This window comes from Ascoidea rubescens (genome assembly GCF_001661345.1).
Source record: "Ascoidea rubescens DSM 1968 unplaced genomic scaffold ASCRUscaffold_1, whole genome shotgun sequence".
Classification (NCBI taxonomy): Eukaryota; Fungi; Ascomycota; class Saccharomycetes; order Ascoideales; family Ascoideaceae; genus Ascoidea; species Ascoidea rubescens.
The window spans coordinates 958,659-977,750 of NW_017962913.1; the positions used below are offsets into that span (position 1 = coordinate 958,659).

Below are 19,092 nucleotides of genomic sequence, written 5' to 3' on the forward strand. Positions count from 1 at the left end.
CTTTCCTTATTCTTTCCTTATTCTTTCCAACTAATTCTATAGAGTTCTAGCTAAATCTTTAAATTGCATACAAAGTTAATAAGAAAATATTTAAAAAGGTTTAAATTAGTTTATTAATAGTATTAAATATTCATAAAATATATGTAGTCCAATTATACAATGCTAAGAAAAAAGGTTAAAGAATATAAAAAATAATCAACAAAAATAATACACTTAATCATTTTTAGTAAATTTCCAAAAATTAGTTTACCAAAACAACGCTTATAGAAGCTTATCAATATTAGTTTATGCAATAGAGGCCAATTCTTCAAGTAATTTAAAATCACGTTGAAGAATTGATCCATCACCAGGTAAATTACTGGATCCTATAAGATAGTTATCAACTTCTCTAGCACACTGCCTACCTTCTTGGATGCCCCAAACAACTAAGGATTGACCACGACGACAATCACCAGCAGCAAACAAATTAGTTTCATTATCAACTTTGTATCCTTTTGGATTTATGGTAGAAATGTTACCACGTTTGTTTCTTGGAGCTTCTAAATTCTCAACCTCAGGACCAATGAAACCCATAGATAATAAAACAACATCAGCAGCAAAAATTTCTTCAGAGCCAGGAATTTCAGCCATTTGCCAGGCACCACTTTCTGATTTCTTCCACTCAACTCTAACAGTTTTGATACCTCTGACATTACCATCTTCATCAGCGATGAATTCCTTAGATAAGATGCAGTATTCACGAGGGTCTTTTCCGTATTTTTCCTCAACTTCAACATGACCATAATCAACACGAAAAATACGAGGCCATTGGGGCCATGGATTGTCTTTTGAACGATCTGCTGGAGGATGAGGTAACAATTCAAAGTTGACAACTGACTTGGCACCATGACGAGTAGCAGTACCTAAACAATCGTTACCAGTATCACCACCTCCAATGACAATGACATTTTTACCTTCTAAGGTTTTTCTTATGTTTTCAAGTTCATTCTCCAACAAAGCTTTGGTGTTGGAGTGTAATAATTGCATAGCAAACATAATGTTTTTATTTTCACGACCTGGAATCTTTAAATCACGAGGAATGGTTGATCCCACACATAAAACAACAGAATCATATTCATCTTTGAGTTCTTCAACAGTGACGTCTTCCCCAATGGTTACATTGCATTCAAAAGTGATTCCTTCTGCTTCCAATAAATCAGTACGACGTTTAACAATTCTCTTATCTAATTTCATGTTTGGAATACCGTACATTAAAAGACCACCTGGACGATCTGATCTTTCAAAAACAGTCACTAAATGACCAGCTTTATTTAATTGATCAGCACAAGATAAACCAGCAGGACCAGAGCCAACAATAGCAACTTTTTTTCCAGTTCTGAAGCTTGGAGGGCTGGGCTTGATCCAACCTTGATTGAAACCATGATCAATAATAGCAGCCTCAATGGCTTTGATAGAAACTGGGTCATCAACCAAATTCAATGTGCAAGCAGATTCCTGACAAGGAGCAGGACAAATTCTTCCAGTGAATTCTGGGAAATTATTTGTCATCAACAATCTTTGTAATGCATCAAACCATCTATCTTTGAAAACAAGTTCATTCCATTTAGGAATAATGTTTGAAATTGGACAACCGGTATCAGAAGAACAATATGGAGTACCACAATCCATACAACGTGCTGCTTGGTATTGCAATTCTTCTCTTGTTAGTCTTGATGACATTTCATTCCAATCTTTAAGACGGTCTTTTGCAGGTCTATATCTTTCCTTACGACGCTTGTATTTCATAAAACCACGAATTCTATCGATTTTAGCAAAGTTTTTCTTTTCTTGAGAAACGTTAATAATGGTATCTTCTAAGTCCATAACTTTTGGTTCCTTAGCTGTTTCCTTGAATGAAACAACTTTTTTCAATTGATTTTTAAGATGAGCTTTTTTCTTCATAATTTCCCCATTGGTAACATCGGATTCAGGATCTTGACGAATAGTTTTGAGGAAACGTTGGATCTCAAGCTTCCTGTTATTTTCAATCTTTCTCTTTTCGGCTTCTAAGACCTTTTTATATTCAGTAGGCAAAACCTTGACAAAACGAGGTAATATACGGTTAAAATCCGCTAAAACAGATTCACCCAATTCAGAGCCTGTGTAATGAACATGATCTTCAATTAAAGCTCGCACAAAAGCAATTTCAGCTGGATCACTTAAGGAAATCAATTCAACTAATTCCGGATTAATATTTTCAGTAAGTTCTTGGCCAATGTCCAAAACATAAGCGATACCACCAGACATACCAGCAGCAAAGTTTCTTCCAGTTTTACCTAAAACCACAATACGACCACCAGTCATATACTCACAACCATGATCCCCGACACCTTCAACAACAGCATTGGCACCAGAATTACGAACAGCAAAACGTTCTGCAGCAATACCACGGAAAAAAGCTGTACCGGATGTAGCACCATATAAACAGGTATTACCAATAATAATGTTTTCTTCAGCTTTGAATGAAGAGCTTTTAGGTGGGTATATAATAAGACGACCACCAGATAAACCTTTACCAACATAATCATTTGCGTCGCCCTCAAGTTCCAAAGTAATACCAGGAGCAAGAAATGCACCAAATGATTGACCAGCATTACCTTTGATATTCACATGGACAGTATCATGAGGTAATCCTTGCTCGCCAAACTTTTTGGAGATACGGTATGATAAGGTAGAACCCAAAGCACGATCAGTGTTAATAATGTCTGCTTCAATAGTAACTGGCAATCCACGATCAAGAGTTACTTCAGATTCATCTATCAATTTGTTATCAAGACGAACATGTAATCTATGGTCTTGTTTTTTGACGCAACGAGTTGCAACGCCTGGACGAATGGTATGAGCTGGTGTCAAAATGGGGGATAAATCAAGATTTGCACTTTTGGTTGTTCTCAAGTCATCTCTGACCTTTAATTTTTCGGCGCGACCAACCATCTCATTAATAGTTCTAAAACCTAATTTGGCCATGATTCCACGTAATTCTTGAGATAAATAATAAAAGAAGTTGATAACATGTTCTGGAGTACCTTTGAATTTCTTACGTAGCTCAGGGTCCTGAGTAGCAATACCAACAGCACAAGTGTTAAGATGACATTTTCTCAACATAATACAACCCATTGCAATTAATGGAGCAGTAGCAAAACCCCATTCTTCAGCACCAAGTAAACATGCAACTGCAATATCGCGTCCAGTTTTAATTTGACCGTCAGTTTGAACAATTACACGACCTCTTAAATCATTGAGAACTAATGTTTGATGGGTTTCAGCTAAGCCCAATTCCCAAGGCAAACCTGCGTTTTTAATACCTGTCCAACGAGCAGCACCAGTACCACCATCGTGACCAGAAATCAAAATGTGATCAGCTTTGGCTTTGGCGACACCAGAAGCAATAATGCCGACACCAACTTCTGAAACTAATTTGACCGAAACACGGGCTCTAGGGTTTGAACATTTCAAATCATAAATCAATTGTTTCAAATCTTCAATAGAATAAATATCATGATGAGGAGGTGGGGAAATTAAACCAACACCTGGAGTTGAATGACGAGTCTTAGCAATTGATGTTGATACTTTATGACCTGGTAGCTCACCACCTTCACCTGGTTTAGCACCTTGAGCCATTTTAATTTGCAATTCTTCAGCATCAGACAAGTAATAGGATGTGACACCAAATCTTCCAGATGCAACTTGTTTAATAGCAGATCTCATGGTATCACCGTTTTCAAATATAATTGAACGTTCAGGGTCTTCACCACCTTCACCAGTGTTAGATTTACCTCCTAGTCTGTTCATTGCAACAGCCAATGTTGAGTGAGCTTCCATAGAAATAGAACCATAAGACATGGCACCAGTTACAAATCTTCTAACGATTTCAGTCCAAGGTTCGACTTGGTCAATTGGCACTGGCTTGGAATTTTCAAAATCAAAATCTAATAAACCTCTTAGTGTACAACTTTTGATTGCTTCATATTCATTCTTAGAATATGCTTCATAAGCCTTTTCGTTTTTATTTCTAACAGCGTCTTGAATATTTGCAATAGCAACAGGGTTGTTAATATGAGGATCACCACCATCTCTCCAGTGATATTCACCAGTTTCAGGCAAGGTATCTAATTTGACAGTAGCTCTGGTAGGGAACCCACGTTCGTGTAATGAAATAGCGTCTTGAGCAATATATTCAAAAGTAATACCTTTTATTCTTGATGCGGTACCTGCAAAACAACGGTCAACAACAGAATTATCAACCCCCAAGGCTTCAAAAATTTGAGCACCTTTATAAGAAGCTAAAGTTGAGATACCCATTTTTGACATAACTTTCAAAACACCACCATCAATAGAGTGTTTATAGTTTTCAATTACTTGCTCATCAGATAGCTCCTTACGAAGTAAACCTTCATGGTTCATTCTGATTAAGGTTTCCATTGCTAAGTAAGGGTTGATAGCATCAGCACCATAACCAAGCAAAACACAGATATGATGAACTTCTCTTGCTTCAGCAGTTTCAAGGAATAAAGCAACTTTTGATCTTTGTTTTTGACGAACTAAATAATGATGAACAGCACCACAGGCAACTAAAGAAGAAACAGCGACATTAGTTGCGGAAGTTTGTCTATCAGAAAGAATTATGACAGAACAATCATTTAAGATGGCTTCTGAAGTTTCCTGGCAGATTCTATCAATAGCGTTAGTATAACCCAATAAACCTTCAGATCTATCAAAGGTTATATCAATTGTTGCAACTGTGTATTTTGGAAGAACTTTTGAAATGTTGCTTAGAGCTCTAAATTCGGGGATGGAAAGAATTGGGGAACGCAAGAAAATTCTTCCACATTGAGTGGGTTTAATTTCTAGAAGATTACCTTGAGGACCAACGTAGCATTCTAAAGACATGACAATACTTTCTCTAATTGGATCGATTGGTGGATTAGTAACTTGAGCGAACAATTGACGGAAATAGTCGTACATTAATCTTGGTTGTTCAGCAAGACAGGCTAAAGGACCATCATGACCCATAGAACCTAATGCTTCTTTACCATCCTGAGCCATTGTTGCTAATAATAAATTGATTTGTTCAAAAGAGTAGCCAAATGTTTTTAGCAATGGGTCACTTTGAACAGTAACATCGCCAGAGATGTCGACATCTAAACAATGACCAAAGCCTCTTGTTTCTAATTTATTGGTTAAATCGGGTAAAGTGATCAAATTAGCAGATAACCAAGATTTGAAGTCAAATTTTGAAGCAACATTTTGTTTCAATTCTCTGTCATCAACAATACGGCCTTCTTTGGTATCAACCAATAGCATTCTACCAGGTTTAAGACGACCTTTTGATACAATTTTCTCTGGATCAATTTGAATAACGCCAACTTCAGAAGCACAAATGATATGGTCATCGTTTGTGATGTAATAACGACAGGGTCTTAAACCGTTACGATCTAAGTTAGCACCACAGTATCTGCCATCAGAAAAGGTAAATAAAGCTGGACCATCCCAAGGTTCCATTAAACAAGCCGCCCATTCATAAAAGGCTCTTTTCTTTGGATCCATGTTTGGGTTGTTTTGCCATGCTTCTGGAATTAGTAGCATAACAGCTTCTGGAAGACTTAGTACACCATTTATGATTAATAACTCCAAGACGTTATCGACAGCAGCGGAATCAGAGCCACCTTCTTCGATAATTGGGTATAATTTATCTAGTTCGTCGCCAAATAATTCTGAAGCCATGACACCTTCTCTAGCTCTCATCCAATTTTTGTTACCGCGAAGAGTATTGATTTCACCATTATGAGCAGCCCATCTTAAGGGTTGAGCTCTATCCCAGGATGGGAAAGTGTTTGTTGAGAAACGAGAGTGAACTAAAGCAAAATGACATTCATATTCGGAGTTGACTAAATCATGATAGTAATTATAAACTTGGGCAGGGACCAATTGACCTTTATAGACAATGTTTTTACTTGACAAAGAACAGATATAGAACCAATTGTGGAGACCGATCGCATGAGTTGATTGTTTTCTTAGGATGTACAATTGTCTATCGAATAGCTTTTGATATTCGGATTCGAATTGATCGTCAGAAAGGATTTTAGCAGGTTGATTGGAAGCACCATAGTAAGATTCTAAAACCACAGCTGGTTGTAAAATTAAAGGTTCTCTTGATAAGGCGGCAGGACCGAGGATAGATGAGTCGTGGGGGACAGTTCTCCAACCAAGAACCCTTAGACCTAAGGAGGAAGCAATCTGTTCGAAAGTTTGTTTTGATTTAGTTAATACAGCTTCATCCTTTTTGAAGAAAACATTACCAACAGCATAATGGCCTAGAGGAGGCAAAGTCACATTACAAAAATACTGGAATTCTCTTTGCATAAACTTATGAGGAATAGAGGTCATAACACCGGCACCATCACCATCTCTTGCATCGGAGCCAACAGCACCTCTATGGGTCATGTTGCAAAGCAAGAATCTTGCATCAGATACAATTTTATGAGATTTTCTGCCTTTGATATCGCAGGTGAAACCAACACCACAAGCGTCCTTTTCGTATTCTGGATCATACAAACCCTTTGCGGTAGGCAAAGCACAAGCCCAGGATTTGTTTTCGGGAGTTTCGTCGTATTCATAAAGATTCAGCTGTTCTGCACTGTCGATGGGATCAGTAGTGTTTTGCTGTATTGAGTCATTTGGCGGTATATTGAGGTTAATTCCGGAAATATCAGAAGAAACCATTGTGAGTCAAAACAGATATAGTATACTAGGATATAATATATGATAATATGCTGTATTATCAGAGAATAAATAAAGAGAAAAAGCCAATTGAAGAAAGAGAGAAAGAAGGAAAACAAGAGGTGGAAAGCGACGAAAAACAGTGAAAAACAACAAACGAGGGAAAAGAAATAGAATATATAAAGTGGAAATTGAGCTCTAAGAACATAAAGTTAATCTGATTGCCTTTTCCGGAAAGAGAAACCGGGTTTCCGACCATTCAAGCCCAGAAGGTTGTTGACGCTATCAGTGTGCTTATCGTCCAATCAGCATGCGCGGATTAAATACCAGCCTGCTGTCGTTCGTTTTGTGTCTGAAGCAGCAAACCTTATTTTGCACTGCAGAAAAGACGTGCCGCTTACATAACTGCAGGTGCGGCAGTGCTTGTCATTTGAGCCTGTTACGTAAGCACACGGTTGCAACACTGTTTTCAGATCACTGAGACAGCCTCCTGCTTTAGGTTTGCAGCAGCAACGTACTGAGGCTTGGATGTCTCTCACCTGCACTATCAAATATATCAACGGTAGTCACTCGTCCGTCACCTGACTGAAAAACTCGAGCTGGATCGAAAACGCTCTCTGATTCGTGGCTTTCTCTCGATTTGGGGGCAAAAAGCTGGCGAAATTCTTTGTGAAGATCTCAGCATGGGTTTATATCGCAGCACTTATTTGCTTGTCTGTTTCTTTGGCATCGCTATGTGCTTACTGTGTGTATCTATTACATGCTCACAGAAGATTTTGCTAGAAATCTTAAGATTGTAGCAGACAAAATAATATTATTAATCTCTAAATAATAATTAGAGACTAGCAATTTGATTCAGTATTTATTTCCAGCACGGCGGAGGATACTCTTTCCTTTTTGCAACAAAGTGCATTAACTGAAAATCCTCAATTTAGGACTGAGAAATTTTCTCAACAAGTCATTACGTAAAAAAAGCATATCAAATCAAAACCAAAATTAAACACCATATTGACAAACTGCTTTTTAGGCTGTTTTTTTTTACTCCTATATATTTGTGGATATCTTCTTTAATTTTCTTTGTTCAAACTAGCCTTTTACTAAAACAATTCTTGGGCATATTACATTACATTAGTTTTAAATTCGAAACGCTACTAATAGGTATTGCTGTTTTCAGCGCATATCAGTTTCGCCAGTTACTTATTAGTCAACTGAATGTGGGAGCTGGGAAAAAAGGAGGTTTTCCAGCCAGAAAGCCATTATAAAAGGAGGAGATTTCTTCAACCCATCAGCTGCTTACTCTTTTCATCCACGCTTTAACGTTTGTCGTTCAACATCGCCGACCTTAACTTTGAAAAGTGGAGTCTCTTAAAACGGAAAGTCGGATATTGTAGCCGACCATGTAGCCGACCAGATACCCTCGGAGCATTTGAACTCTCTCGGATCTCACTCCATCACAAAAAAATCGCTAATTACAAACTGTTAAAATACTATAAAACTATAAACTCATTAAAATTAAATTAAAAAATTAAATTAAAAAATAAACTGAAAAAATCAATTAGGAACTGAAGTCGAAATTGATTTTATTCAGCATGGAAAAAAAAACCATTATAAAGCAATATATTATAAATTCGTAGTAATTCTCTAAACTAAATTTATCACTCTACTTATTCTATCTTTTTGGCTGTTTTTGCTTCTTCTCTTTCTTCTCCTTCTTCTTTTTCTACTTCTTCTACTTCTTCTTTTTCTACTTCTTCTACTTCTTCTTCTTCAATAAACTCAATTGAAATTTTCTTGATATGGGGATTCTTTTCAATCAATTTCGTCTTAACTACTTTAGATACATTTTCAAACTCTTTAATGTCTAACACATTATCCCATTTTTGTTTGGGCACAACCAATTTTAAATCTGTAATGATCAAATTAGACCCGCTTCCAATTATATTCAATCTACTAATCTTATAAGGCTTTCTTGAATTGTTATTACTTAACAATTTATCTAAAATCTCTTTCAAATTGTCTTCAATGTTCACATACCTTATATCCTTGGAATCAATTGAATGATCGATCAATTCAAATAACGAGTTTCTGGCTCCCTGGTATCCGGCCTTGATGATCAATATCGAAACTAATAATCCACCAATTGAATCCAAACATGTTATATTAAAAAGATATCCCGATGTTATAGTTGATAGTACAACAACCGAAGTTAATGCATCAACCCTGTGATGCCACGCATTAGCCAACAACACCTTTGAATTGGTTTCTTCTGCTATCTTTGATGTGGCTCTATACAAACTTTCTTTTATTATAATAGACGTGCTTGCAATCCATGCTGCATTGATATTGGTTATTTCTTTGGTCAATTCAGCAGCTGCGTGAACATGATCATGTCCATGTCCACCATGTTCATGTCCCATAACAGCATCTGCAGCGCCATGGGAATGGGAAAAGATGTCAAATAAATGTTGAAATGACACAAAAAAATCAGCCACCATATGAGGTAAAACTAATCCAACAATGTCAAGAAAGGATGCCCACCCAATTGATATCCCACAACTCAACAAAATAGCTGAAACTCCTAATGATCCTATAGTCTCGATTTTTCCATGTCCATATGGATACATTTCTGTGGGTAGTTTTGAACCAAAAGATACTGTTGATAAAGTCAAGATATCTGAAACTAAGTCAGACATTGAATGAACCGCATCTGCTAATAACGCTTGCGAATGAAAAACAATACCTCCAGTGGCTTTACCAATCGCTAGCCCAACATTGGCCAACAACCCTATCCATGTTATTCTAACACCACTATTTTTCCAGAACGATAATTTGCTCTTCTGTGAATTTAATAAAATTGAAGTCGAAGTATGATCACAAACAGTACCAGGAGCATGAGTATGATTTAAAGCAGCAGAGATGATGTTTTTTGAATTAATCTCGCTTGTTAGATCTTGATTTATATTGGAATTCAAATTCGTGTTCAATTGATCATCAAGTGATTTTTTATAATTTTCATTTGATGATTCGTGGACATATTGAAAGCCCCCACCTTTGATACCAAATATCGCAGCATCATTGGTCTCTGTCTCTGATTCAGTTAGATGAATATGTCCACTATCATCATAATAAAAATCATTTTCAACATCACCCTTTAATGTTGTAGCAGGAGAGTGAGAGTGCGAATGCGAGTGAGAGTGAGAGTGCGAATGCGAGTGAGAGTGAGAATGGGCATTAGTATTATGAGAATAAGAGTGAGTATGCGATTTAGGAACCTCGAAGGGATGAGCTTTTAGCTCCTTTGAAGACTCGTTGTAATATTTAATTGAACTTGAAAATAATCTTTTATTAATATAGTGCGATCTCGACATCAAATTCCTTGAGCTTAACAGCCGAAAGCCATGTCTGGAAACAGTAAATATGGATATCATTTTCAGTTGGAATCAGCTACTTAATTCCAAAAGAAACAACCGTAAATAAAAAAAAAGAACAATAGCAAGAAAAAGGAATTTAGAAAGACAAATGAGCTAACCAAAAAAAGGCTAACCAAAAAAAGATTAGAAGATAACTGGTTATTTATAAGAATAACATTCAATGATGGAAGATGAAAAATTCAGCTTTTTGCGATTAGTTTACTTTCGGAGTTTTGTATCAGATATCGTGATTGGATGCAGAGTGGGGTTCAAATAGTGTTCCGGCCAGGGCCTCCCAGTAAACGGACTTTTTGGCTGTGTTTTGAGGGGGGCAGCCCAGTTGGAGCCCTATTGTTCTCCAGCCTGAACCATAATTCACACCAAAATCCAGCAGAAGTACTCTGATGGAGAAGGAAAAAGAGGGAAGTGTTGGTGGACAGAGATGAGAAGTGAAGAAGAGAAGAAAAGAGATAAGAAGGGAAGAGCCAGAACAGAGGCTCCAGAATGGCACCAAGAGCAGTGGAAGGAAGCCTGAGTAGAATACAAGCACTTCTCACAGTCCAGCATCTCTGCACCAACATTGGACTCAATGAAAGCACTTCTGATCCAGGGCAAAAGAACCAAAGTGAAAGAAAACACTCACTCTCGTTCATATACGATTAGTCATCAACCCACACCACTGAATCGAATGCTGGTTTTCCGGGTAAGCGTTTTCCTGCTGCTGGAGAATTGATGCCGGGTAACCTGAAAAATTTTAACACACAGTTTTTTTGAACAAATTTCAACTCTTCAAGACAGCAGTTGTCTCTTCAAATCCACCAGAATTGACGACTATCGATCTGCTATTTTCTGATTTTATACATTTGGTCAAGCGAAAGGTTATTTCTTTGGAAAATTCTTGAAATTCAAAAGAAACCATGTCCTCTCGTTTTTTTGCCCGTCCATATGATTCGGATTCTGATTCGGATTCTGATTCATCCACTGAAGAATTGCTTTCTTCCTCTGAAGAAGAAGAAGAATTATTAGATTCCTCTGACGAAGATGAAGATGAAGACCAAAGTGACGATGAACAAGGAGATGACAATGAGTCAGATGACGATGACAAACCTGCCAATGCCAAAAACGATTTTTTCAAAAAGGGTTCCACACTAAAGTCTGATTCCGAATCTGATTCTGACGATGATAACAAAGGTGTAGTCGTTAAAAGTGCTAGGGAAAAATTAATTGCTGATATACAAGAAACCGCTGACAAAATAGCAGATATCCAAATTTCTAATGATCTTGATTTCTTGTCTCTCTTAGATCTTTTTTCAAGATTAACAAATTTCTTATCAAGAGCTAAGCAATTAAATCTTTCAATACCTCCTGCTTATATTTCAACTTTAGTAGAATTGGATTACTTTATCAGCGATCAACAGCAAGATAACTCAATTAAAAAGTTAAATGCTTCCCAAACTAAGGCCTTCAATATTTTGAAACAAAGAGTTAGAAGATCAACAAAAGAAGATGACTTTCAAGAATTGATCAAGTTGTTTAAAGAAAATCCTGATGGATTTGAGGAAGCTGCTAATTCTTTAGAATCTCAAAGAAACGTCCCAATTGCCCCAGTTTCTACTCTTAAAACTACCGCCATCGCTGATAAGGCTGATATTTTTACTACTTTAGAATCTGTTGCAGAATTACGTGGTAAGAAAAATGTCAATCGTTATGATCAAATTTCCATCCTTGAATCGGTTATACCAGATGCAACCACTCCTTTTCAATCAATTTTAACTTATCTCATGTTAGTTCCTCTTAGATTTGACACTTCTTTAAATTCAAGTTCCATGCCTTTAGAACAATGGAATAAAGCCGAAAAGGATATATCTGATTTATTTACTATCTTGGAAAAAAATTCTTCGAAATATAGAGTTTTTGAAACTGCAAAACCACAAGTTGACCCATACGTTGAACCAACTCCATCGGTAGATGGCTTTATTGAAATCATTGGTTCAATTGGTTCTTTTATTGAAAGATTAGATGATGAGTTGACTAGATCTCTTCAAACCATTGATCCACATTCAACTGAATATATTGATAGATTAAAAGATGAACTAAAAATTTACAAATTGATCTTAAGAGCTCAATTGTATTGTGAATTAATCAATGAAAACCACCCTGAAGATACTCAGTTTGCTAGAGTTATCTTAAGAAGAATTGATCATATCTACTATAAACCAATTCAATTGATAAGTTATACCGAAAAGGTTTCTTGGGAAGGCACTACCAAGTCCTCAAAGATTACTCCTTATTCAAAAAACCTGGATAGCTATGGCAAAGCTTATGCTAATACTTTAATGGATTCTTTATGTTCTGTTCTTTACACACAATCTAATGCTGTCTTTAGAAAGAAAGCTATGTTAAGCCATATTTATTATTATTCTTTTAATGATCAATATTATAAAGCAAGAGACATGCTATTAATGTCTCATTTACAGAGTACAATTCATACATCTGAACCTATTTTGAAAGTTCTTTTTAACAGATCCTTAGTTCAATTAGGTATGTGTGCTTTTAGAACTGGTTTGATTGCTGAGTCTTTTGAAATCTTAAATGAAATTGCAACTTCTTCAAATCAAAAAGAATTATTAGGTCAAAACACTTCAAGATATACTCAGCATCAGTTTAACTCTGCCGAAAGACAACGATCTTTACCATTCCATATGCATATTAATTCCGAACTCTTAGATTGTGTATTTTTAACTTGTTCATTATTAGTAGAGATTCCACAAATGACCCAAGTTATTGATTCAAAAAAGAAACCTCCTTCAAAATCCCTTAAAAAATTATTAGAATATAATGAACGTCAATATTTCCAAGGCCCTCCAGAAAATACCAAAGAATCTATAACACATGCTGCCAAAGCTTTACAGCAAGGTGATTGGCAAAAATCTTATAATTTTATAAACGAGGTTAAGATTTGGTCACTATTTACCAACTCAGATGAAATAAAACAAATGATTCAATCCAAATTACAAATTGAAGCTTTAAGAACTTATATTTTCCAATTTAAAAAATACTATGATAAATTATCAATAGAAAAATTAGCTGCAAGATTCTCTCTTAAGGAAAATCAAATTATATCTATTGTTTCTAAAATGATATTCAATGAAGAAATAGATGCTGCTTTAGATCAAAAAAATGGTTCCATTTCATTCAATAAAAGCTATGAGTTAACCAAACTACAACAACTATCATTGTTGTTAGCTGAAAAAGCTGGTTCATTAGCCGAAAAAAATGAGAGATTAGCAGCTGGTGGTCATCAACAAAACCAAGGTAATAGTTCTGGCTTTAATATTCAAGGATCCTCCGGCAACAATTTCAACAACAATAAATCCAATAATAATAATCGTAATAAGAATTATAAAATAGCCAAAGATGCTAACGGAATTATCTCTGGTGCGCTTACAGGAATGGAAAGAAAGAATCAAAAAAGAAAACATCATATTCGTGCTAATTAGTAATGGTTTTAATATTTTTACTGTATTTTTACGAGAATTCGAATTGAAAACGATATTTAAACTTCATCAAAATTATTTTTATATTTTTTTTATTGATTACTATTTTTTTCTTTTGAATATATATTAATACTCGCTTGAAAGGTTGTTTTTTTAAAATACGTATTGAAAATTTTCATAAAGAAAACCATTTCACCATAATAACTCTTCTTCAAAATAGTCGATTCTTTTATCAGCATTTTGCAAAATAGCATTAGCAGTTCCTGCTCTAGCATCACGACTGAGCTCGTCTGGACCACAAGAGATAACAGCAGCAGTACCTTGTATTATCCTTAAATACTCAGTCAAGTCTTTTTTAATGTATGGTTTATAGCCCATATTTACCTTTACTCCAGATAATTGATTTTTAATGATTTTGACGATTCTCTTGTTTGGAATAGAGGATTCATCAATAAATTGTCTATTTTCTTTTTTCTTTGAAACATGAGGAATAAAAGAGTCAGGGTCATCATTAACATTGTTTTTAATTCTGTTTGAATCTATATTTGCATTTGTGTCTTTTTCTTTTTCTTTTTCTTTCTCTTTCTCTTTCTCTTGCACAGAAGTCACAGGTTGTATTTCAGAGCTCTGTATAATTTTTTCTACCACCGAAGAGGTAGTTGAAGTTTGAGTGTGACAACGGACTCTCTTAAGAGTTAGGTCAATTCCAGGTTCAGAGATAACATTTTGATTGGAATTATCGTCTTCTTTAATGCTTGCAGTTTTAGAGTTTGTAGTTTGGGACAAGTTCTTGATACTTAAAGTTTCTAATGAAATAAGTTCCATTCTAGTAATAAAAATGTTGAAATTGATATTTAATTTGGCCAAACTTTCAATTTCATCCAAGCATACTTCTAGCGTTTTAATTGTGGGTGTGATCCAATAAAGAGTTATTGAATGTTCATCTTGTGTGTACTCTCCTCTTAAAATATCTGCTTGATATTGACGAGCGAGATCCATAGCAAAAGTATAAACAATGGTAATTCCGACACCGCCTGCAATAAATACAGCGTGATTGTAAGATCTAAAGGCAATTGGTGTGCCATAAGGACCCTCAACCATTACTGGTATTTTTACTTTAAGATTGGGGTAATTTTTAATATAGTTGCCGATTCTTTTTGTGATGCCATTTTTAATTCTGATGATGATAACTAGTTGGTTGTTATTTTTGATAGTGGATGGTTCAATCAATGTAAAAGGATGAGATTGCCAAAACATTGTTGGTTTTAAAAAATAAAGAAAGACATAACTTCCAGGATAATTTCTCCACCATCCGGAATGATTAATAGTTAGACGAATTGAATGAACTTGTTGAGATTTATTATCAATTTCATTATTATTATTATTATTATTATTATTATTATTATTATTATTATTATTATTATTATTTTGAAATCGGGATCGGGGTCGAGATTGGGATTGGATTTGATTATTCAAAATAGGATCATCTAGAATTAGTTCACAATCAGCATATAATATACCGCCAGATATCAAAATTTTAGCAATTCTGATGAGGTGGTCATAAGCCCAAAAAGCTATGGATGTATACAAGAATTCCATCCAACCAAGAGTTATACAATGGTACCAGCAACCAATCAAGAAGAAAACAGCAAGTAATTGGTGGAATTGTTTAAAGAATTCATAAAATCTATTTCTAATTGATCTAGAAGATAATAAAATGGACAAACTAGAACAAATGGATGCAACATTGGCCCATCTCCATTTGGTTAGTCCCCATCTCTTGATATAATCGCCGTTATTATTAGAAAAGGTTATGTAAAGGAAAGCGTGAATTAGAATCATTATCCAAACTACTCTTGAAATCCATTTATGATAGATATTAAAGGTTCTATAAGACCAACCGGTTAAATAGATGAGGATGTTGTTTCTTCCAGCAAATGCGAATAGTAGAGGAATTTGAGTGATTGCCATTATGCCGATTCGATCAGAGATGTAGATTAATTTCTCATTGGAATAAGTACCAAACACAGCATTTGGCATTGTGAAATGATAATCAACTGAGGTAAATAAAACGACCATCATGATATAAAATATGATAGATAAGGATTGAGGTCTTGTCGGTAAAGTTCTAACAATCGATGAGATAAATTTCCCCCATTTAGTTGAACGTTTTTTATTAGTATTTCTTGAGAATAATTGAGGAGTGAATAAATGACGACGTAAATATCTGGATAATTGGCCATTTAAACTCATTAAAATTGAAGGAGCACACCAAAAACCCATATTGTTAATGGTGCCTAATAAACAAATAAAACCCCAGTATGCAAGAAGTCCAGCGCTAGAAATAGAAAACAAACACAGAAAAAAAAAGATAATGAAGAGAGTAAAAAACACATATTAGAATTGAATGAAACTTGAAGGTAAGTTAATGCAAAATGCAAAATAGAAAATAGAAAATATTGGTTATAAGATACCCAAACTTTGTGCTAGTATAGCGATGCTTCAACAAACTGGAAATTGAATCAAAGGCAATATCGTATTGGAATTGAGGAATTCTGACTGGATAATTTAGATGGGCGAAATCGATTGAATTATAGTCATTTTGATAGTCATTATATTCGACTAAATTTGTGCTTGCATTTTCAAAGACATTGATCAAGTTTCGAAAGGAGTATTTCTTATTTGCCTGTAGGGAGCAGACATCGATAATGTAGTTATAGGAGTTAGAAACAGATTCAACAGTCTCAGAAACATCGTCGATGCAAATTAGAATTGTACCTAGGAAAGCAGGATCGTCACACCGGCATTTGTAGTTCAAGTCAAGAGAAGGACAGTCGAATGGATAGTTGGTAGCATTGTTGGCAACATATAGACAGGAAGCGCCTATATCGCTCGATATTCCCACCATTTGAATGCTCTAGATGCTTTGGAAGCTCTATTTTCTCAATCGATTGCAAAACAAATCCAGCGCTCAGAAAGAGGCAAAAGAAGCATTGCAGGTGTTTATATAGCAAAGGAAACAGCCAAACAGGGAGGAGCGAGAAACGTGCGCACAGAAAAGGAAACACATGCAACAGATGAACAAGCGCTGAAGCTAGGGGAAGTGTCTTAGGTGCCAAAAAGATCTGCTAATTCCTCAGTGGCAGCAGCAACGACGGCGACAGGTGTACTACCCACCGCTGTGGATGTCCTGATAATGAAGAGCAACGGCGCAGCAGGAGAGACCTTCCTTTGGTATCAGATAAAAACACGAGTTACAAACACAGCCAGAATCCTGGGCTACTGAACACGAAAAAAATAGACTGTTCCAAAAATTCGACGGAGAGACAAAAAGAAATCGATGTGCGGGTTTACATGATTAAAAGCATTTAAGTTTAAGATTTGTACTATCATAAACTCTATTTTAACTATAAAATTTGCAAATGCGACGAATAATCCGGAACTCTTTATGTTGCTGAAAACCCAATCTGTTGTGTAAATTCTAGCACGGCATCTACAGGCTGCGGCCTCGGCTGATCTCCGAACTTTGCAAGAACCACAAGGGGCTTCGGGCTTAACTATGGGGTTTTAGATTTTTCAGGGTTAAACCAGATTCTTGTAACTCTCTGCTATGTTTTCAGCAGAAGTCATATAGAAGTCACAGAGTTCATTTATTCTTTAAAAGATGTGTAATCAAAACTAAATAAACGGAGTGGTTTGATTGAACAAATACAATTTCAGGTGCTCGGATATACATGTGCAAGGTTGAAATCCTAAGCCAAATAGTTGGCAATACATTTATATTTGTTTTCCAAGTCAAGTTTATTTTCTATTAAAAAAGACATGAGAGCTTTTTGGATCTCGATGATTGATATGTGCAGTGCTTTTTTCTTTTTTGATTGTTTTGCTATATTGCCGGCTTAACGTTTATCGAGCAACAATTAACCATAAAAGGTGGTAGAAAAGCAATAAAGTAGTAATAGATAATTCGATTTTGAGCTTTTTCATATTCTAGTTTTTTGGATTTTTAATTTTTTCGTGTTTTTGTTGTTTTATTGTTTTTTTTTTCAACTCCGTTTGGATAGAAAAAATTTTCTCCAAAAATTTCAAAAACTCCACAAAAAAATAGAAGGAGTTAATTGATAAGATAAATACAGTGGAATATGAATATGAATATAAAAATGAATATGAGTTAAAAAAACCAAATTATAAAAAACCAACTTGATTCAAATGTCTACTATATATTCAAGGTCAATTAGCAGTTATAGTTTTCTTAGTAAAAACTTTGTGAGGAATTATAATTCAAACAAAAGTTCATCATCTACGAGATGGATCAATAGGGCGAAAAACGATTACTATGCCAAACAAGCCCAAAAAAATGATTACAGGTCCAGGGCAGCATTTAAGCTTGAACAAATAAACGATAAGTTTAGATTTTTTCAAAAAGGGCAAAATGTGGTTGATTTGGGATTCGCACCTGGGGCTTGGAGTCAAGTTGCAGCTCTGAAGACCAGTAATGGGAGGATATTGGGAGTCGATATTTTGCCCTGCTCACCGCCGCCAAATGTTAGTGCTGTGCAGGGAGACATTTTATCACAAAGGACCCACAAAGCGATCAGAGACTTTTTTTCGAATTTTGGGAATTCAAGCACTAAACAGGTTCAAACAACAGACCACAAAACAGCTTCTGAGCAGAGCAGGGAAAGTATGGTGGGATATCCTATTGACGTTGTTCTAAGTGATATGTAAGTAATAGATTTAACCTTTGGATTGTGAAAGTTAGTCGACTAACAAGAAGTGTTGTGTTTTAACGAGTTTGAACCAGGATGGCAAACACCTCAGGTATTCCATTCAAAGACCATTTGAACAGCATGGAGCTTTGTGAAGCAGCGTTGGTGGTGGCAATTGATTTGTTGAAGCCAAATGGAACGTTTGTTTGCAAGTTTTTCTCAGGAAAAGAAGATCAAGTCTTAGAGAAGCGATTCAGGAAAGTGTTCAAAACAGTTCAAAGATTCAAGCCTGAAGCTTGTAGATCAGAATCTAAAGAGTTATATTTCGTTTGTTTAAAAAAAAGAAATGCTGAATTTAATAAAACTGAAATATTTCAATCAACTGATAAATAATAATTGGTAATTGCATTAGTCTAGATTTAGAAAGAAATTGATAACAATTTTAAAATTAGCTTTTTTTTTTGTGCAAAAACAACAATAAAAATGTAATAATCAACTAAGTAATTGAAAGATTAAACAATTAAATGATAAAGACTAAATCATCCATAAAAGTGGGCCCTAAAAAATATAAATATAAATAAATAAAAATAAATAAAAATAAATATAAATATAAAATAAATATAAACAAACACAAAAAGCATTCTAAAAAAAAATGAGCATAGAAAACACAAAAAAATAAAATTGTTCAAGAAAAAAACAATGTCAAAAACAAATAGT

General features: G+C 35.2%; 6 protein-coding genes across 6 annotated transcripts; 2 read left to right on the forward strand and 4 right to left on the reverse strand.

The window, feature by feature from the left end:
• Positions 1 to 238: 238 nt before the first annotated feature.
• Positions 239 to 6,896, reverse strand: GLT1 (glutamate synthase (NADH)). Its single transcript, XM_020192290.1, has one exon. It carries the CDS (start codon positions 6,760 to 6,762, stop codon positions 286 to 288), a length of 6,477 nt encoding a protein of 2,158 aa, XP_020049933.1. The 5' UTR covers positions 6,763 to 6,896; the 3' UTR covers positions 239 to 285.
• Positions 6,897 to 8,423: 1,527 nt separating this feature from the next.
• Positions 8,424 to 9,593, reverse strand: MMT1 (Mmt1p; the record flags this gene model as incomplete). Its single annotated transcript, XM_020190194.1, has 2 exons — positions 8,424 to 9,112; positions 9,161 to 9,593. Coding segments are annotated over 2 exons (1,122 nt in total), but the record flags the coding sequence as incomplete, so codon positions are not given.
• A 727-nt stretch (positions 9,594 to 10,320) lies between these two features.
• ASCRUDRAFT_97643 (uncharacterized protein) lies at positions 10,321 to 10,961 on the reverse strand. The gene has a single exon (XM_020195241.1). It carries the CDS (start codon positions 10,820 to 10,822, stop codon positions 10,439 to 10,441), a length of 384 nt encoding a protein of 127 aa, XP_020049935.1. The 5' UTR covers positions 10,823 to 10,961; the 3' UTR covers positions 10,321 to 10,438.
• Positions 10,962 to 11,092: 131 nt separating this feature from the next.
• NIP1 (translation initiation factor eIF3 core subunit c) lies at positions 11,093 to 13,489 on the forward strand (the record flags this gene model as incomplete). The annotated part of the gene is made up of 1 exon (XM_020189790.1): positions 11,093 to 13,489. A coding segment is annotated over one exon (2,397 nt), but the record flags the coding sequence as incomplete, so codon positions are not given.
• Positions 13,490 to 13,858: 369 nt separating this feature from the next.
• On the reverse strand, positions 13,859 to 16,574 carry ASCRUDRAFT_30085 (ferric reductase family protein; the record flags this gene model as incomplete). Its single annotated transcript, XM_020190160.1, has 4 exons — positions 13,859 to 14,259; positions 14,464 to 15,012; positions 15,169 to 16,004; positions 16,141 to 16,574. 4 exons carry the CDS (start codon positions 16,572 to 16,574, stop codon positions 13,859 to 13,861), a joined length of 2,220 nt encoding a protein of 739 aa, XP_020049937.1.
• Positions 16,575 to 17,781: 1,207 nt separating this feature from the next.
• Positions 17,782 to 19,042, forward strand: ASCRUDRAFT_73438 (RlmE family RNA methyltransferase). The gene is made up of 2 exons (XM_020192291.1): positions 17,782 to 18,390; positions 18,471 to 19,042. Exons 1-2 carry the CDS (start codon positions 17,876 to 17,878, stop codon positions 18,766 to 18,768), a joined length of 813 nt encoding a protein of 270 aa, XP_020049938.1. The 5' UTR covers positions 17,782 to 17,875; the 3' UTR covers positions 18,769 to 19,042.
• The last annotated feature ends 50 nt before the right edge of the window (positions 19,043 to 19,092 follow it).